Source organism: Colobus angolensis, unplaced genomic scaffold (assembly GCF_000951035.1).
Source record: "Colobus angolensis palliatus isolate OR3802 unplaced genomic scaffold, Cang.pa_1.0 Scaffold36, whole genome shotgun sequence".
In the NCBI taxonomy this organism is placed as follows: domain Eukaryota; kingdom Metazoa; phylum Chordata; class Mammalia; order Primates; family Cercopithecidae; genus Colobus; species Colobus angolensis.
In genome coordinates this window covers 2,807,878-2,823,771 of record NW_012116932.1, presented here as the reverse complement: position 1 = coordinate 2,823,771, position 15,894 = coordinate 2,807,878, and the positions used below count along the sequence as shown (strand labels likewise).

Here is a 15,894-nt window from a genome sequence, read left to right as displayed (position 1 = left end):
ACACCTTAAGCGTAGGTGTGATACGAGGAGGGAAAATGGTATAAAGCCCCTCCTTGCATATGTGGAGCCTTCAAAGGGCTACATCTCTCAGGGTGAGAAAAAAATAAAGCAAAACAGCGTGCAAGTGTGATTTCAGCTTATATTTAAACCACCTGGGTGACCTTGGTCACCACAAGCCTAGAGCGTCATTGAACATGAACCTCAACCAGCTGTCCTCCAAAGACTGCTCCCTAGAGAAAGCTGCCTTCTTGTGGCTGGGCGCAGTGGCTCACGCCTGTTAATCCCAGCACTTTAAGAGGCCAAGGCAGGCTGATCACTTGAGGTCGGGAGTTCGAGGCCAGTCTGGCCAACATGGCGAAACCCCGTTTCTACTAAAAATACAAAAAATTAGCTGGGTATGGTGGCGGGCGCCTGTAGTCCCAGCTACTTGGGAGGCTGAGGCAGGAAAATGGTGTGAACCTGGGAAGTGTAACTTGCAGTGAGCTGAGATCGCACCACTGCACTCCAGCAAGGGTGACAGAGTGAGACTCCGTCTCCAAAAAGATAATAAAATAAAAATACAAAAATTAGCCGGGGTGGTGGCAGTCACCTGTAATCCCAGCTACTTGGGAGGCTGAGGCAGGAGAATCCCTTGAACCCAGGAGTGGAAGTTGCAGTGAACCGAGATCGTGCCACTGCACTCCAACCTGGGTGACTGTCTAAGAAAAAAAAAAGAGAGAGAGAGAGAGAAAGAGAGAGAGAAGGCCGCCTTCTTTAAATCCTACGAATATTATTTCAAATATGCAAATATGGTAGCCAATACCAGGCAAAGATGACCGAAACACTGACCCCATGACAAAAATGACAGTCATTGTAATCGATACAGATATTTTCAATGATCAGACACACTGTAAACCAACCAGGCTTATTATTGTTTAATAAGGACAGTCATTTAAGAACAATGAAAACAGTGAAGAACCCTAAGGTGAGCAGAAAAAAAAATAACTGGATGTATTAGGAGATGAGAATTGAGATTGCCGAGTGCGGATGTAGCGCGGCTCTGGTTCTCCTCAGTGACTCAGAGCCTCAAACTTGCCCCATAGGTGCCTCCTCAACCCTGGTCCCTCTCCTGCTCAAACACCCACCATGGCTCCCTATCGCCCATAGGATACAGTCCAGACCTGGGCTCTGGGAGAACCCGCCCTCAGCAGGGGCCACTGTGCTCACCCAGAGAGGCTGTCAGGGTCTTGGCTCAGAGACACTCCGCCCCTCCCAGCCAGGCCCTGGATCCCTGCAGTCCTCCAGCGCCCCCTGCTGGCTGGCTATGGGACTCAGGCACAGATTGAGTCCCGGGAATCTGCAAAGAGGCCTGAGGGCACGGGGGCTCTGAGACCTGAGAGTGGTGGCTCACTGCGGGTTCGCGCTCAGGGGCTCCATCCGTAGCCAAAGTCCGTCCTCCGCGCGCAGGATCAACTCCGACTTCCTGCGGGGCTCCGCGAGGTCAGGCAGGACGCGGAAGCGCAGCAGCGTGAGCGCCAGGACCACCTTCATCTCAGCCATGGCGAATGTCTGGCCTATGCAGTTCCTGGGGGAGGGGGTGGGGACTCTGACTGTGCCCAGGACAACCATCCCGGCCCCATCGAGCCGGGAACCTGGCCTGGGACTCCCAACCCCACCCAGATCCGATTGAGGGGCAGAGAGAGGGACCCCGTGCCTGGGACCCCCATGTGGGCTTGCATATCCCCCGAGCTTGGCCTAGACTCCGGCCCCTAACTCAGACCAGCAGATACAGGAGTGGGGAAGTCTGAGAACACACACCCCCTTTTCCTGGGATCTTATTCAAACCTAGACTCCCTGAAACACGTGGCCCCACAAGTCAGACCTTGTCTCCACCTGTGGCACACTCACCCCATGCCCACCTCAGAATCCCCTGAGCCTCACCTGGGCCCTGCCGAGAAGGGAATAAAAGCCAGAGGTGATCTCTTCTGGAGATTTTCTGGGTCGAAGCGAAAGGGGTCATACACCTGGGGAGTGGGCGAGTTAGAGCTGTTGGGTGGGGGCCTCTCAGGACACCCAGCTACCCCCATATAAGACAGATGTGAAGCCGGGCACGGTGACTCATGCCTGTACTCCCAGCACTTTGGGAGGCTGAGGGGTGAATCTCATGTGGTTGGGAGTTCGAGATCAACCTGACCAACATGGAGAAACCCCGTCTCTGCTAGAAATACAAAATTAGCCTGGCATGGTGGCGGGTGCCTGTAATCCCAGCTACTCAGGAGGCTGAGGCAGGAGAATTGCTTGAACCCGGGAGGCGGAGGTTGCAGTGAGCCGAGATCTCTCCATTGCACTCCAGCCTGGGCAACAAGAGCGACTCTTCATCTCAAAAAAAAAAAAAAAAAAGAAAAGAAACAGATGTGGGTGGAGTAGAGAAGGAGTACCTGCTTCCCCGGGACAAGATCTCTCCCCCGACCAAGCCCCAGGGATGGAGAAGGGGGAAGGGGTAGCACCTCAGGGTCCGGCCAGACTGAAGGGTTGTGATGGATCCCAAAGATGCTGATGGTGCAAGTGTTTCCTGTCCGGGAGGAGGTGTAGTCAGGACAAGGATCCCCACCACACGATGGGACCTCCACCCTGCCCAAAGGCCTCCCCGCCTGCCCAACTGTGAGCACCTTTGGGGATGACCCGGCCATCCGGGAGTACCACATCCTGGGTGCAGCAACGGTGGATCCTGGAGACTGGGGAATGCAGCCGCAGGCTCTCCTTCAGGCACATGGTCAGGAAGGGCAACTGCGCCAGGTCATCCCTAAGGAAACATCCAACAATTATCCAGGGAGCAAACACAGCCCTCCTGCTGCCCAGAGAAACCCTCACACCAACTTGTAACCGCCCGGTGGATTCACCTTGCTCGCTGCCTAGAAAGAGCCGATTTATCAAGACAGGGGGTCTTTTCGTGAAAAGGCTATATTCAATTTTGTTTCAGACTCAAACCATGAACTGAATCCCTTCCCAAAGTTAGTTCAGCCTATGCCCAGGAATGAATAAGGACAGTTTAAAGGTTAGAAGGAAGATGGAGTCGACTAGGTCTGATCTCTTTCACTGTCATAATTTCCTCAGTTACAATTTTTGCAAAGGCGGTTCCAACCTCCCTCTCACCCTAAATCCACTAACAAAACGAATTCCAGAAGAATCAAGGATTTAAGCACGAGAAAACCAAAGTCACAAAAGTATTAGAAGAAAACTTGATATGGTACTTTTAGAAGCATTTCTAAGCAAAACACAACACATAGACGGTCTCCTTAAAAGTGTTAACCTATTTGCATTTAAAAATGTTTAAAATTAGGCCGGGTGCGGTGGCTCAAGCCTGTAATCCCAGCACTTTGGGAGGCCGAGACGGGCGGATCACGAGGTCAGGAGATCAAGACCATCCTGGCAGACAAGGTGAAACCCCGTCTCTACTAAAAAATACAAAAAAACTAGCCGGGCGAGGTGGCGGGCGCCTGTAGTCTCAGCTACTCGGGAAGCTGAGGCAGGAGAATGGCGTGAACCCTGGAGGCAGAGCTTGCAGTGAGCCGAGATCGCGCCACTGCACTCCAGCCTGGGCAACAGAGAGAGACTCCATCTCAAAAAAAAAAAAAATGTTTAAAATTATATAATGGGGCCGGGTGCCGTGACTTATGCTTGTAATTCTAGCACTTTGGAAGGCTGAGGCGGGTTGATTACTTGGGGCCAAGAGTTCAAGACCACCCTGGCCAACATAGCAAAACTCCATCTCTATTAACAATGAAAAAATTAGCTGGGTGTGGTGACATGGGCCTGTAATCCCAGCTACTCAAGAGGTTGAGGCACAAGAATCACTTGAACCTGGGAGGCAGAGGCTACAGGGAGCAGAGACCATGCCACAGCACTCCACCCTGGGTGACAGAGCAAGACCCTGTCTCAAATTAATAATATAATATAATATAATATGCTAAAAAAGATGAGGGGAAAATCACCATAAAGATTATGAAATTGTTTTAATAAGATTCCCTCCATACTCTAGAATGAGATGGCTTAATATTATGAAAGTGTCCTTTCTTTCTAAATTAATCAACATATTCAAAGCAATACAATAAACACCTAGCTTTTTATTTTGTAGGAACTTAACCATCTTATTCTAATTGGAAGAATTAAAGTTCATCAAAACCTAGGTCAATTTAAGAATAAAAGATCCACCAGGCATGGTGGTGCGTGCCTGTGGTCCCAGCTACTGAGGAGACTGACGTGTCAGGATCCCTTGTGCCCAGGAGTTCAAGGCTGCAGTGAGCTGTGATCACACCAATGCACTCCAGCCTGGGCTATAGAGTGAGATCCCATCTCTCAAAGAAAAAAAGATAAAATTAAAATGAAAGATTGAAGAAGATAAATCCAATCTACCACGTATTATGATCTATTACAAAGGTATAGCATAAAAATGAAATAAAATACTTTCCAAAAGATAAAGCGGCCGGGTGTGGTGGCACATGCTTGTAATCCCAGCACTTTGGGAGGCCGAGGCGGGCTAGCCACAAGGTTAGGACTTCGAGACCAGCCTGGCCAACATAGTGAAACCCCGTCTCTATTAAAAATACAAAAATTAGCTGGGCATATTGGTGGACACCTGTAATCCCAGCTGCACAGAAGGCTGAGGCAGTAGAGTATCTTGAACCCGGGAGGCAGAGGTTACAGTCAGCGGAGATCATGCCACTGCACTCAAGCCTGGAAGACAGAGTGAGACTCTGTCTCAAAAAAAAAAGAAAAGAAAAGAAAAGAAAAAGAAAGAAAGAAAATAAAAAAGAATGATTTTAATTGTAATACATAGTAAAGGCAAAAATCCCACAACTTCTCCCTTGCTCCAGGCTGAGTACCAGGCCCTGAGTACCAGGCCCTGTTTCTGAGCTCTGCACCTATTCCCACTAGGCAGTAATAGCACAAGCACCAATAAGATCCTCTCCCTTTCCCACCTGAAGAACTAAACCAACGACAGCGACTCAGAAACAGGACATGAGAACCTGCACACTCACCATTCAATCTCTTTAGGATCACGGTTCTTCAGGAGCTCTTGCACCTCCTGTCGGCAGCGCTCCTGACATTCCGGGTGCCTCGCGAGGTTGTACAGGACCCAGGAGAGACCACTGGCCGTGGTGTCATGGCCTGAGGGGCAGCCAGGTAAGCTTGGGTCTCTGGGCTGCTTCAGCACCAAAGGGTGGACAGCGCCCATGCATAGAGGCCCTCAGGAGGAAGTGGGGAAGGAAGATGGGATGGGGTGATCCAGGGTCCACCCACCACATCCCTGGAATGGAGACACTCTTACCCCTAGTGACATCACACCCTGGGACCCTCACCCCCAAACATGAAGGTGTCAGCCTCTGCTCTTATGTCCTCATCTGACAACTCCTTTCCATTTTCATCCTGGAGACAAGACAAGACCTCTAAATCACACCAGCCAAGAAGGCACCTCAGTCTAAACTAAAACAATTCATGAAGATCCATATTCCAGGCAAGATTCCTCCCTTACCATCACTAGACCTGCCTAGCAGGACTCTTTCCTAGTCTCTTGCCTCCTGTTTGCTCCTCCTAGGAAGTCTTCTCCAGAGTCGCCTCTAAAATGTATCTTACTTGTCCCTCCTTTCCTCAAGCACCGTCCATGGCTCCCCAGTGCCCTCTGGATCAAGTCCAAGTTCATGGATCTGACATTTCACATCAAGGTCCATTCTACTTCTGAAATTCAGATCCCAGAGAAGCCCACCTTGGCCAGCAAGAGCACATCAATGAAGTCCAACGTCTTGGACTTGACCTTGGCCTGCAGAAAGTCATTAACACCCTGGCTAGTGAGAGTGCGGCGCCGCTCCTGGATGACGGCATCTGTGAAGTTGTGCGCTATGTCACAGGCCCTGCGGAAGCGTCGCCCATTGGGAGTGAGGAAGTACAAGAAGTCTGCTTGCAGGAACATGTGCTGGGTCCGTTTCATGATGAGGGCACTGAGCTCCAAGATGGCATCAATATATTCGCTGGGCTTCCTGCAGGGCCAGGCCAGGGAGAGGAAGCAGCTTCTAAACACATATGAAAGCCTGGGAGCACCTTCTAGCCAGAATCCCAGGACCACATTCCATGCAGAAAAGGGTGCCCTGCAAGCACACTTCACTCTCCACCTCCCACTCTGTGAGCTACCTCCTGGCCCGGATCCTGAGGGTACAGCTTGGCCATCATGAGCATCTCCCCACCCTCTTACGCAACATCTGCTCCTGCCTACTTCTCCTTGGTTTCTCTCAAATCTGCCCCATTTTCTCCACCAACCTCTGGCCTCTTCCTCTCCATGGTCTCCTTGCTTCCTGTGTCTACATAACAGTCAATCTTCCACAGAGTCAAACGTGCAAGCTCAGGACTGACCATGACCCTCGTCGTCTTAAACACCTCCCGTGACTCCCTGGGAGCCTTGGATAAAGCTCATACCCCTTTGCATGGCTTTTCAATGTCCTTAAGTTATAGCTACTGCTGACCCCTCCAATCTCATTTCCAAGGTGTCCCCTTGATGGCTATTGCATGTGCTTCTGCTCATCCTAGCCTCCTTGCCATTACCCAAACAGTTCTACCTACCTGGAGAACTGATCTTTCTTGTCCCCTTCCCTGGACTTCCATGCTCAGTTCTGACTCATTTTCTCCAAGAAGGCACTTCCAGATGCCCTGATCAGTCCTCTCTCCCCAACCTACTCCCATAGGTCCATGGCCAAGATCCCAGGTCCTGGGGAAGAACTCACTCCTGACAATGGCTGTCAAAGCTGAAGACACATTTCTGCAGACTGTCCAAGGTCATCAGGCTGATGTGCACAAACATGTCCAGACGGGCACTGCCCTCCAGGGCCAGGCGTTGCCATTTGGCCTGGACCGAGAAGGGGACAGAGCCAGAACTGAGCCCTGGTTCCCCTGAGTCCCTTCCCATCCCCAACCTCCAGGATGGACTCCCTCAGAACCAACTTCTAGTCCTCTTCCCCAGGTATCCATCCCCAAGGAGGACCAAGCTTGTGAGGGACAGAAGCTGTTACTATTAGGACATGAAGGTCCAAGTCTGGGGGTCAGGTGACCTGGGTCCAAGTTCCAGCTCTGCTCCTTGCCTATGCACCCTTAGTCAACCCACTGTCCTCTTTAGGTCCCTCTGTCAAATCTTCAGTAATAGTTAAGATGATCTGCTTTGGGTCGGGCACAGCTCACACCTCTAATCCCAATACTTTGGAAGGTGAGATGGGCAGATCATGAGGTCAGGAGATCGAAACCATCCTGGCCAACATGGTGAAATCCCATTTCAACTAAAAAATACAAAAACTAGCTGGGTGTGATGGCAGGCACCTGTAATCCCAGGTACTCAGGAGGCTGACGCAAGAGAATCACTTGAACCCAGGAAGCGGAGGTTGCAGTGAGCCGAGATGATGCCACTAAACTCCAGCCTGAGGACAGAGTGAGACTCCATCTCAAAAAAAAAAATGATCTGCTTTGGTGCCAGATAACCAGGTTAGAACCCCTTCTCCACCACTTTTAGCTCACTTCCTAACTGTAAACTTAGGCAAGCTCCCTAATCTCTCTGACCCACAGTTTCTTCATCCATAATGTGGCAATTATGAGCATCTCTACCTCACAGGGTTGTGAATATTAAATTAGACAACATAGATCATGGAATTGGCATATAGTTTCTGCTACACAGTAAGTGCTCAATAAATGTTACCTGTCATTATCATCCTCATCATTAGCACAGAGGCAAGTGATTACAGAAATGTCCCCCACTTTTTGCCCCTCACCCTTGGCGATGAGACTTGGCACCTCCTTCCATTTGCAGGCAGAACCTGAGTCTCCATTTCTTGAATTTGAGCTGGTCTTGAAACTGGCTTTCACCAGGAGAATGTGGTAAAAATGCTAGTGTGCTACTTCTGAACTAGCATCAGGAGGTACTAAAATGTTTCTGCTCACTCTCTTGAAACTCAGACTCCACTGCGGTAGTGAACCTAGGCTAGCCCCTGGAAAATAAGGGACAAATGGAAGTGTCTGCTTGGAACACCGAGGCCAGTGAGTTTTAAAGTAGTTCGCTATGCAGAAACAGCTATATGAATTTTTTCTCTTAAATGTAGTCTCACTCTCTCGCCCAGGCAGGAGTGCAGTGGCATAATCTCGGTTCACTGCCACCTTTGCCTCCTAGATTCAAGCAATTCTCCTGCCTCTGCCTCCCAAGTAGCTGGGATTACAGGCATGCGCCACCATACCTGGCTAATTTTTTTTTTTTTTTTTGTATTTTTAGTAGAGATGGGGTTTCACCATGTTGGCCAGGCTGGCCTCAATCTCCTGGACTCAAGTAACCCAGCCATCTTGGCCTCAAAAGTGCTGGGATTACAGGCACTTTTTATTATCCAAATTTCATCATAACTGCCTTTAGTTTGCAAGGCTTCTGTGAGGGAGACTAGTAATTAATGCCTTCTGGACACCTACTATGTGCCAAGAACGTGACTGCAATACGTGATCTTGACCACCTTTTCAGTAGAAATTATTATCCCCATTTTACACATGAAGAAACCAAGGCCTGGGGAGGAAAAGCTATGGCATCAAAGCCACCCAACAGAGCCAGCATTTCAGACCAGAGCTGCCTGAGGTCACTTCTCCTTTCCCAAGGCCCCAGAGGGGACCTGGCTTTGTGGCACTCACGTGCATGATGTTCGTGCTTTTATTGAAAATCTTCACATAGGGCTTCAGGATTTTGAAGTGGAAGGTGGGTGTCAGCACGTGGCGGTGCCATCTCCACTTGTCACCGGCGCTAATCAGGAGCCCGTCCCCTAGTAGAGGCAGCCAAGGGCAATGGGCAAGGACAGCACCTTCCCCCGGCCCCAGAAGGTTGTCCCCATCCCCACTCTTCTACTTACTCACCCAGCCAGAGCTTCAGGGGGCCATAGACACTCATATCCTTGGGAGCAACAGCAACTGACATGAATAAGAAACATCATGGGTTATGGAGAGGGGCAGGGAGGGACTTTGAGTGTAGGGGGAGGCTCCAAGCCAGGGGTTTGCACTTCCACCCTCCAGGTCCAGTAACTCAGGAACAAGGTCAAGGGCAAAGGAAGGAGGGAAGACAGAGGAGGAAAGTGGGGACCAGACCAGGCTGCAGCGGTGCAGTACAATAATGACACAGCCCAACATGGCACAGCACACCCCAGCATGCCTTGGCATGGCTCCTACATGATCCAACATGTTTTGCAACACCTGAGCATGGCTGAATGCTCTACAAAATGCCTTTACAGGGACCTAGGACACCCTGACCGGGCACGGTGGATCACGCCTGTAATCCTAGCACTTTTGGAGGCTGAGGCGGCGAATTGCTTGAGCTCAGGAGCTCAAAACCAGCCTGGGCAACACGGTGAAATCCCATCTCTACTAAAAAGTACAAAAACATTAGCTGGGCGGGGTGACGGGTGCTTATAGTCCCAGCTACTCGGGAGGCTGAGGCAGGAGAATAGCTTGAAGTGGGGAGGCAGAGGTCGCAGTGAGCCAAGATCATTCTACTGCACTCCAGCCTGGAAGATAGAGCGAGATCCATCTCCATAAAAAAAAAAAAAAAAAAAAAAAAAATCTTAGGACGAGGACATCCTGTCTGCCCAGTACTCTCTGACATCTTCTGACATGGACCTGAGATATGTGGCATAGCCTGAGATGCGTTAACATGTTCTGACATGGACACAATATACATGACCTGTCCTGATGAGACATGCTCAGACATGGACCTGGGAGAGTCTAAAATGACTTCCACGTGCACTACAGATGGGCCCCAGATAGGATTTAAATCTGGTCCTATTAGCGTCCCACGTGTAACCTAGGCTTGATTTAGGCTTCCTCAGTATCCTGCCACACTCCACACTAAGCATTAATGAGTGAGGCCTTGTCTCAAAAAAATTTAAAAAAAGGACTAAGAGGGAGGCCTCGATATGCTATGTGACCTTGAGAAGTCATTGCGCCTCTCTGTACCTCAGTTTTCTTACTCAGGAAATGCCTATCTCACAGGGAGGCTGGTGAATGGATGTCTAGTGAATAGTGGTATCTGCCTGTCCAGCATCCATCCTCCTCATGCCTTCCCCACTCTCAATCCAAGTCATTGAGAGGACTCTCATCCCCTGCTTCAGAGCTGAGCATATGACCCTAAACCTATGCAATCAAGCTGCAGTGACTGGATAAGAAATTGGTCCTGGCACCCAGGCCAGACCAATTTAGGGGAATCCTGGAAATTTTCCTGGAATTACATGGAATTTTCCATGGGGGTTGAGCTTCTGGGACTTATCTGTAACAGCATGAGACTGAAACCATCACAGAGGGATACAGAGCTAAGAGATGAAGACTGGCATTATGAAGGCCTGGATCCAGCCATGCCTGAAGACCACTCTTCCTGGACTTCACTTTTACTTCCTGACTTTTACTTTACAGTCAATGCATTCTCTTTCTCTGCTTAGACCACACAGGGTTGAGTTTTCTTCATTCACAACTAAAAGAAGCCTCAGCAGCCAGAGAGCACCAGGGACCTGCCCAGAGTCACCCAGCAGGTTAGTGCAGAGCCATGGTCTCTTTTGGATGTGCCCATTTTTCTGCTCAGCATGGCCTGTCCAAGGGTTGGAAGGACTGGGAGCAGAGGCAGGGAAGAGGCAGCAGCATAGCCTCCTGAGAAAGATACCTGAAGCCTGGAGCACAGGGGCAGCAAACGTTGGGTGGACGAGATGCAGGACAGGGTAGAAAGGCCCAAGCCACCAGAGTTGGACATCATGGAAGTGGTGGCCCAGATCCTCTATCAGCCTCATGTCTTCCTCATTGCCCCGCATCTGGGGATAGACAAGGCTGACAACAGGCCTGCAGGGGGCCTCAGATGCTACCACTGCCCATTGCACCCCCCTACCCACCACACAACCCCAAACTACTCGGCCCTTTGACCTGAGACACAGCCCTCTTCCTGTGTCTGTGTCTATGTGCTTCTCTGTTTCCACACTCTCTTCCTCTCTCTGTGTCTTCCTCTAGATAGATATGTAGATGATGGATGCATGGATGGATGGATGGATAGATAGATAGATAATAAGATAGATGGTTGGATGGCCCCACAGATAGGATGGGTAGATGCATGGATGGATTGGTAAGTAGGTGGACAGGGAGTAAGGGATGGAGATAGATAGATAGACAGACAGACAGACAGATAGATAGATAGATAATAAGATAGATAGATAATAAGATAGATGGTCGGATGGACCCACAGATAGGATGGGCGGATGCACGGATGGATCAGTAGGTAGGTGGGGAGGGAGGGAGGGAGGAAGATGATAGGTAGGTAGGTAGATAGATAGATAGATAGATAGATAGATAGATAGATAGATAGATAGATAGATAGATTCAATAGACAGATGGACACACAGATAGGATGGATGGATGGTTGGATGGATGGATGGATGGATGGATGGATGGATGGATGGATGGATGGATGGATGGATGGATGGATGGATGGATATATGGATGGACACACAGATAGGATGGATGGATGGTTGGATGGATGGATGGATGGATGGATGGATGGATGGATGGATGGATGGATGGATGGATGGATGGATGGATGGATATATGGATAGGCAGTTTGGTCAGTCGGTAGATATACAAGCAGATAGATAGAAGATAGATAGACAGGCCGGGTGTGGTGACTAATGCATGTATTCCCAGCACTTTGGGAGGCTGAGGTGGGTGGATTACGAGGTCATGAGTTCAAGACCATCCTGACCAATATGGTGAAACCCTGTCTCTACTAAAGATACAAAAATTAGCTGGTTGTCATGGCACGTGCCTGTAATCCCAGCTACTAGGGAGGCTGAGGCAGGAGAATCGCTTGAACCCGGGATGTGGAGGTTGCAGTGAGCCAAGATCATGCCACCACACTCCAGCCTGGGCAACAGAGCGAGACTCCATCTTGAAAAAAAAAGTAGATAGATAGATAGATAGATAATAGGATACATGGATGGATGCACAGATAGGAGGGATGGATGAATGGATAGGTAAGTAGGAAGGTAAGTATGTAGGTAGATAGGTAGGTAGGTACTAGGTAGGTATATAAGTAGGTAGGTAGATAACAGGATAGATGTATGGATGCACAGATAGGATGGATGAATGGATAGGTAGTAGGTAGGTAGGTAGGTAGGTAATAGGATAGACAGACAGATGAGAGAAAGAGAAAGGTAGGTGACTAATCCATACATGATAAATAGGATACATGGATAGAGAGATAAGAGGGACAGGTATAGATGAGAGAGATGTATGAGTGATGGCTACGTAGTTGACAGATATGGTCAATGACAGATATAGATATGTGCGTGTATGTGTTTCTTTTACTTTCTGTTTATGTGTCCCTTTTTCTGTGTCTTTCTCTCCCTCTCCTCTCCCTCTCCTTCACTCTGTCTCTCACTGTTTCTCTCTCTGTCTCTGTGTGTGCATCTTTTTCCCTATCTCTGTTTCTCCCAAGTCCAACTCTCCATCTCTCTCTCCCTGTCTCTCCCCACCAACACTTGACCGTTCACCCCACTTGCTGTTTATCCCAAATTCATAACTAATCGCAGTCCATTGAACTTTCTCTCCTGTCCCCCAGTCCCAGCACAGCCTCCTGCCCCTAGCTTTAGGTAGGTACCCCCAGCTTTGCAGCAAGCTAGCAGGGGGCAGATGTAGACACAGCCCTTCTCCCAAGCCTGGCTGCACCACCCCAGACCAGGCTCCACGTCCCACCCCAAGGATAGCCCTGAATTTCAGTTCATGGGAGAATGTTCTGTCTCATACTCCCATCACTCCCACACCTGTGCCCAGGCTGGAGCCAGCTGGGAAAGACTGAAGGAGATACCCAGAAAGATCCAGAAGGAAGTAGAAGAAAAAGGGTAGAAACAAGTCAGGGAACAAGAGCAGAAGTAGCAGGTGAGTGGGAGAGGAGGGACTGGAGAATCAAAAGACACTGTCTTAGTGTGGGCTCTCTAGAAGCAAAACCTGAATTGCAGATACTTCTGCAAGGGGTGCTATAGAAAGGAGCTTTAAATAAAAGGTGGGGCGGGGAGAAACCAGGTGGGGCAAGGGAAGGAGGCAGGTAGCTGATAATTCCCCTCTCCTGTTCACACACCCTCCATGGCTCCCTATTGTTCTCAGAATCAGTCTCCTACTCTCCCTCTTTCCTCTGCCTCTCATCCTGATTGCTCTGGTGGCACCAAGCTCTATCTTGCTGCTCAAAAGCCAAGTGCTTGCTCTCTCACCTCCAAGTCTTCGAGTGGGCCCAACCTCCACACGAAACTATCTTTCGCTTTCTCTTCTTTGCTTAAAAAATTCCTACTCATCGTTCCAGACCCACTTCCAAAAACCCCTCCTCCAGGAAGCCTTCCTGCCTGCCCCAATGGCAGAAAACCTGATTCCCCTCAAGGGTCCCACAGTCCATCTCTCCTTCAAGCCAGCCCTGACCACAGAGGATGTGGAGTGTCTCAGTCTACTTCTGTGGCCACAAGATTGGGGTTGCCTCCAAGGTAGAAACTCACCTGAGTCTCCCCAAGGATCCCAAGAATGGAGGTTGGCAAATAAGTGAAAGTGATGAAAGATGACCAAGGGCATCTAGAGCCACAGGACCTTGGGTCCTACAGGATCAACACGCAAGCTGGGCAAGAAAGGGCCCGCAGGCTTTGGACACTGCCTCCCGGGTTCAAGTGATTCTCCTGCCTCAGCCTCCAGAGTATCTGAGATTATAGGCACCCATCAGCACACTTGACTAATCTTTGTATTTTTAATAGAGACGGGGTTTCACCACGTGGGCCAGGCTGATTTCGAACTCCTGACCTCAGGTGATCCACCTTGGCCTCCCAAAATGCTGGGATTACAGACGTAAGCCACTGCACCGGCCATCTCATCTTTTTAATTAAACACCAATGACAAATTTTAAAACCTGAGATCTCATTCTATAAAATCTGTATCATGTTTTCATGTAGCTTGATGTTTTAATTATTCTTCCATCAGTCTTCACAAGCATAATTGTTAATGTTTTCATATCCTGCCAATTCATTCCACAAACCATTATGCAAGGTAGATGGTGTCCATTCTACATTCAGGTGATAGAGCAGGGAATAGGGCAGCTGAAATCACTTTTGCTCTCAGGGAACTTGCAGTGGTTCATATGGCTTTACCATAATTAGTTCACTAGTTTTGAAACCATGCTTACTATTTATCACTAGCGTAACAAATGCAATGGAAGTCTCGTGTAATTACGTTACATATAACTGATTATCAACTGAATATAGCATCCTCCAAATAAGTTATTTGTATAGTTTGATGTTTTTGATATATACTGCAAAATTACTTTGAAGAAGAATTTTATACATATCCACATGCCTATCTGCTCTGTATGAAGGTGGGCAGCATTACACACTGAAAGCCTTCTATGTTTTCTTTAAAAGCCTTTATCAATGTAATAGTCAAGAAGTAACATCTTGGCTGGGTGCTGTGGCTCACACCTCTAATCCCAGCACTTTGGGAGGCTGAGGCAGGCGGATCACCTGAGGTCAGGAGTTTGAGACCAGCCTGGCCAACATGGTGAAACCCCATCTCTACTAAAAATACAAAAAAAAAATTTTTTTAATTAGCTGGGTGTGGTGGTAAGGGCCTGTAATCCCAATTACTCTGGAGGCTGAGGCAGGAGAATCATTTAAACCCGGGAGGCAGAGGTTGCACCGAGCCGAGATCATGCCACTACACTCCAGCCTTGGTGACAAAGCAAAACTCTGTCTCGGAAAAATATATATATACACATACAAAATTAGCCGGGCATGGTGGTACATGCCTTTAGTCCCAGCTATTAGGGAGACTGAGGCAGGAGGATCGTTTGAACCCAGGAGGTGGAGGTTGCAGTGAGCCGAGATAATGCCACTGCACTCCAGCCTAGGTGACACAATGAGACCCTGTCTCAAAAAAAAAAAAAAAAGAAGTAACATCTGAAATTGTCTTTATTGATTATGAGATTGCATAGATTTTCTTAAATTCATCAATAATCTCTGTTTCTATTTATTCAAACTGCCTACGCAAAACTTTTGCCTGTTAGCCAATTGATAGTATCTCTAATGGATTTGTGTAATTTGTGTGCTTTTGTCTGTAATTTTTATAAATGGTTTCCTTTTAAAAACAGAAAGAGGCTGGGTGTGGTGCCTCAAGCCTGTAATCCCAGCACTTTGGGAGGCTGAGGCAGGCGGATCACCTGAGGTCAGGAGTTTGAGACCAGCCTGGCCAACATGGTGAAACCCCATCTCTACTAAAAATACAAAAAATTAGCCGGGCATGGTGGTACATGCCTTTAGTCCCAGCTATTAGGGAGACTGAGGCAGGAGGATCGTTTGAACCCAGGAGGTGGAGGTTGCAGTGAGCCGAGATAATGCCACTGCACTCCAGCCTAGGTGACACAATGAGACCCTGTCTCAAAAAAAAAAAAAAAAGAAGTAACATCTGAAATTGTCTTTATTGATTATGAGATTGCATAGATTTTCTTAAATTCATCAATAATCTCTGTTTCTATTTATTCAAACTGCCTACGCAAAACTTTTGCCTGTTAGCCAATTGATAGTATCTCTAATGGATTTGTGTAATTTGTGTGCTTTTGTCTGTAATTTTTATAAATGGTTTCCTTTTAAAAACAGAAAGAGGCTGGGTGTGGTGCCTCAAGCCTGTAATCCCAGCACTTTGGGAGGCCGAGACGGGCGGAACACGAAGGTAAAGAGATCAAGACCATCCTGGCTAACACGGTGAAACCTCGTCTCTACTAAAAAATACAAAAAACTAGCCGGGTCAGGTGGCAGACGCCTGTAGTCCCAGCTACTCGGGAGGCTGAGGCAGGAGAATGGC

At 48.6% G+C, this 15,894-nt stretch overlaps 1 protein-coding gene across 1 annotated transcript in view; it reads right to left on the bottom strand.

The window, feature by feature from the left end:
- Positions 1 to 1,039: 1,039 nt before the first annotated feature.
- LOC105519770 (docosahexaenoic acid omega-hydroxylase CYP4F3-like) overlaps positions 1,040 to 15,894 on the bottom strand; it is an 18,264-nt gene continuing 3,409 nt past the window's right edge. Inside the window, exons 2-12 of the mRNA XM_011953233.1 lie at positions 10,688 to 10,832; positions 8,899 to 8,952; positions 8,680 to 8,807; positions 6,753 to 6,874; positions 5,744 to 6,014; positions 5,340 to 5,406; positions 5,019 to 5,148; positions 2,649 to 2,782; positions 2,487 to 2,551; positions 1,921 to 2,003; positions 1,040 to 1,564 (exon numbers count right to left, since the gene is read on the bottom strand). Of these exons, the coding sequence (XP_011808623.1) occupies positions 1,387 to 1,564; positions 1,921 to 2,003; positions 2,487 to 2,551; positions 2,649 to 2,782; positions 5,019 to 5,148; positions 5,340 to 5,406; positions 5,744 to 6,014; positions 6,753 to 6,874; positions 8,680 to 8,807; positions 8,899 to 8,952; positions 10,688 to 10,832 (1,377 nt within the window). The 3' untranslated portion in view covers positions 1,040 to 1,386. The remainder of the gene's footprint in view (positions 1,565 to 1,920; positions 2,004 to 2,486; positions 2,552 to 2,648; positions 2,783 to 5,018; positions 5,149 to 5,339; positions 5,407 to 5,743; positions 6,015 to 6,752; positions 6,875 to 8,679; positions 8,808 to 8,898; positions 8,953 to 10,687; positions 10,833 to 15,894) is intronic.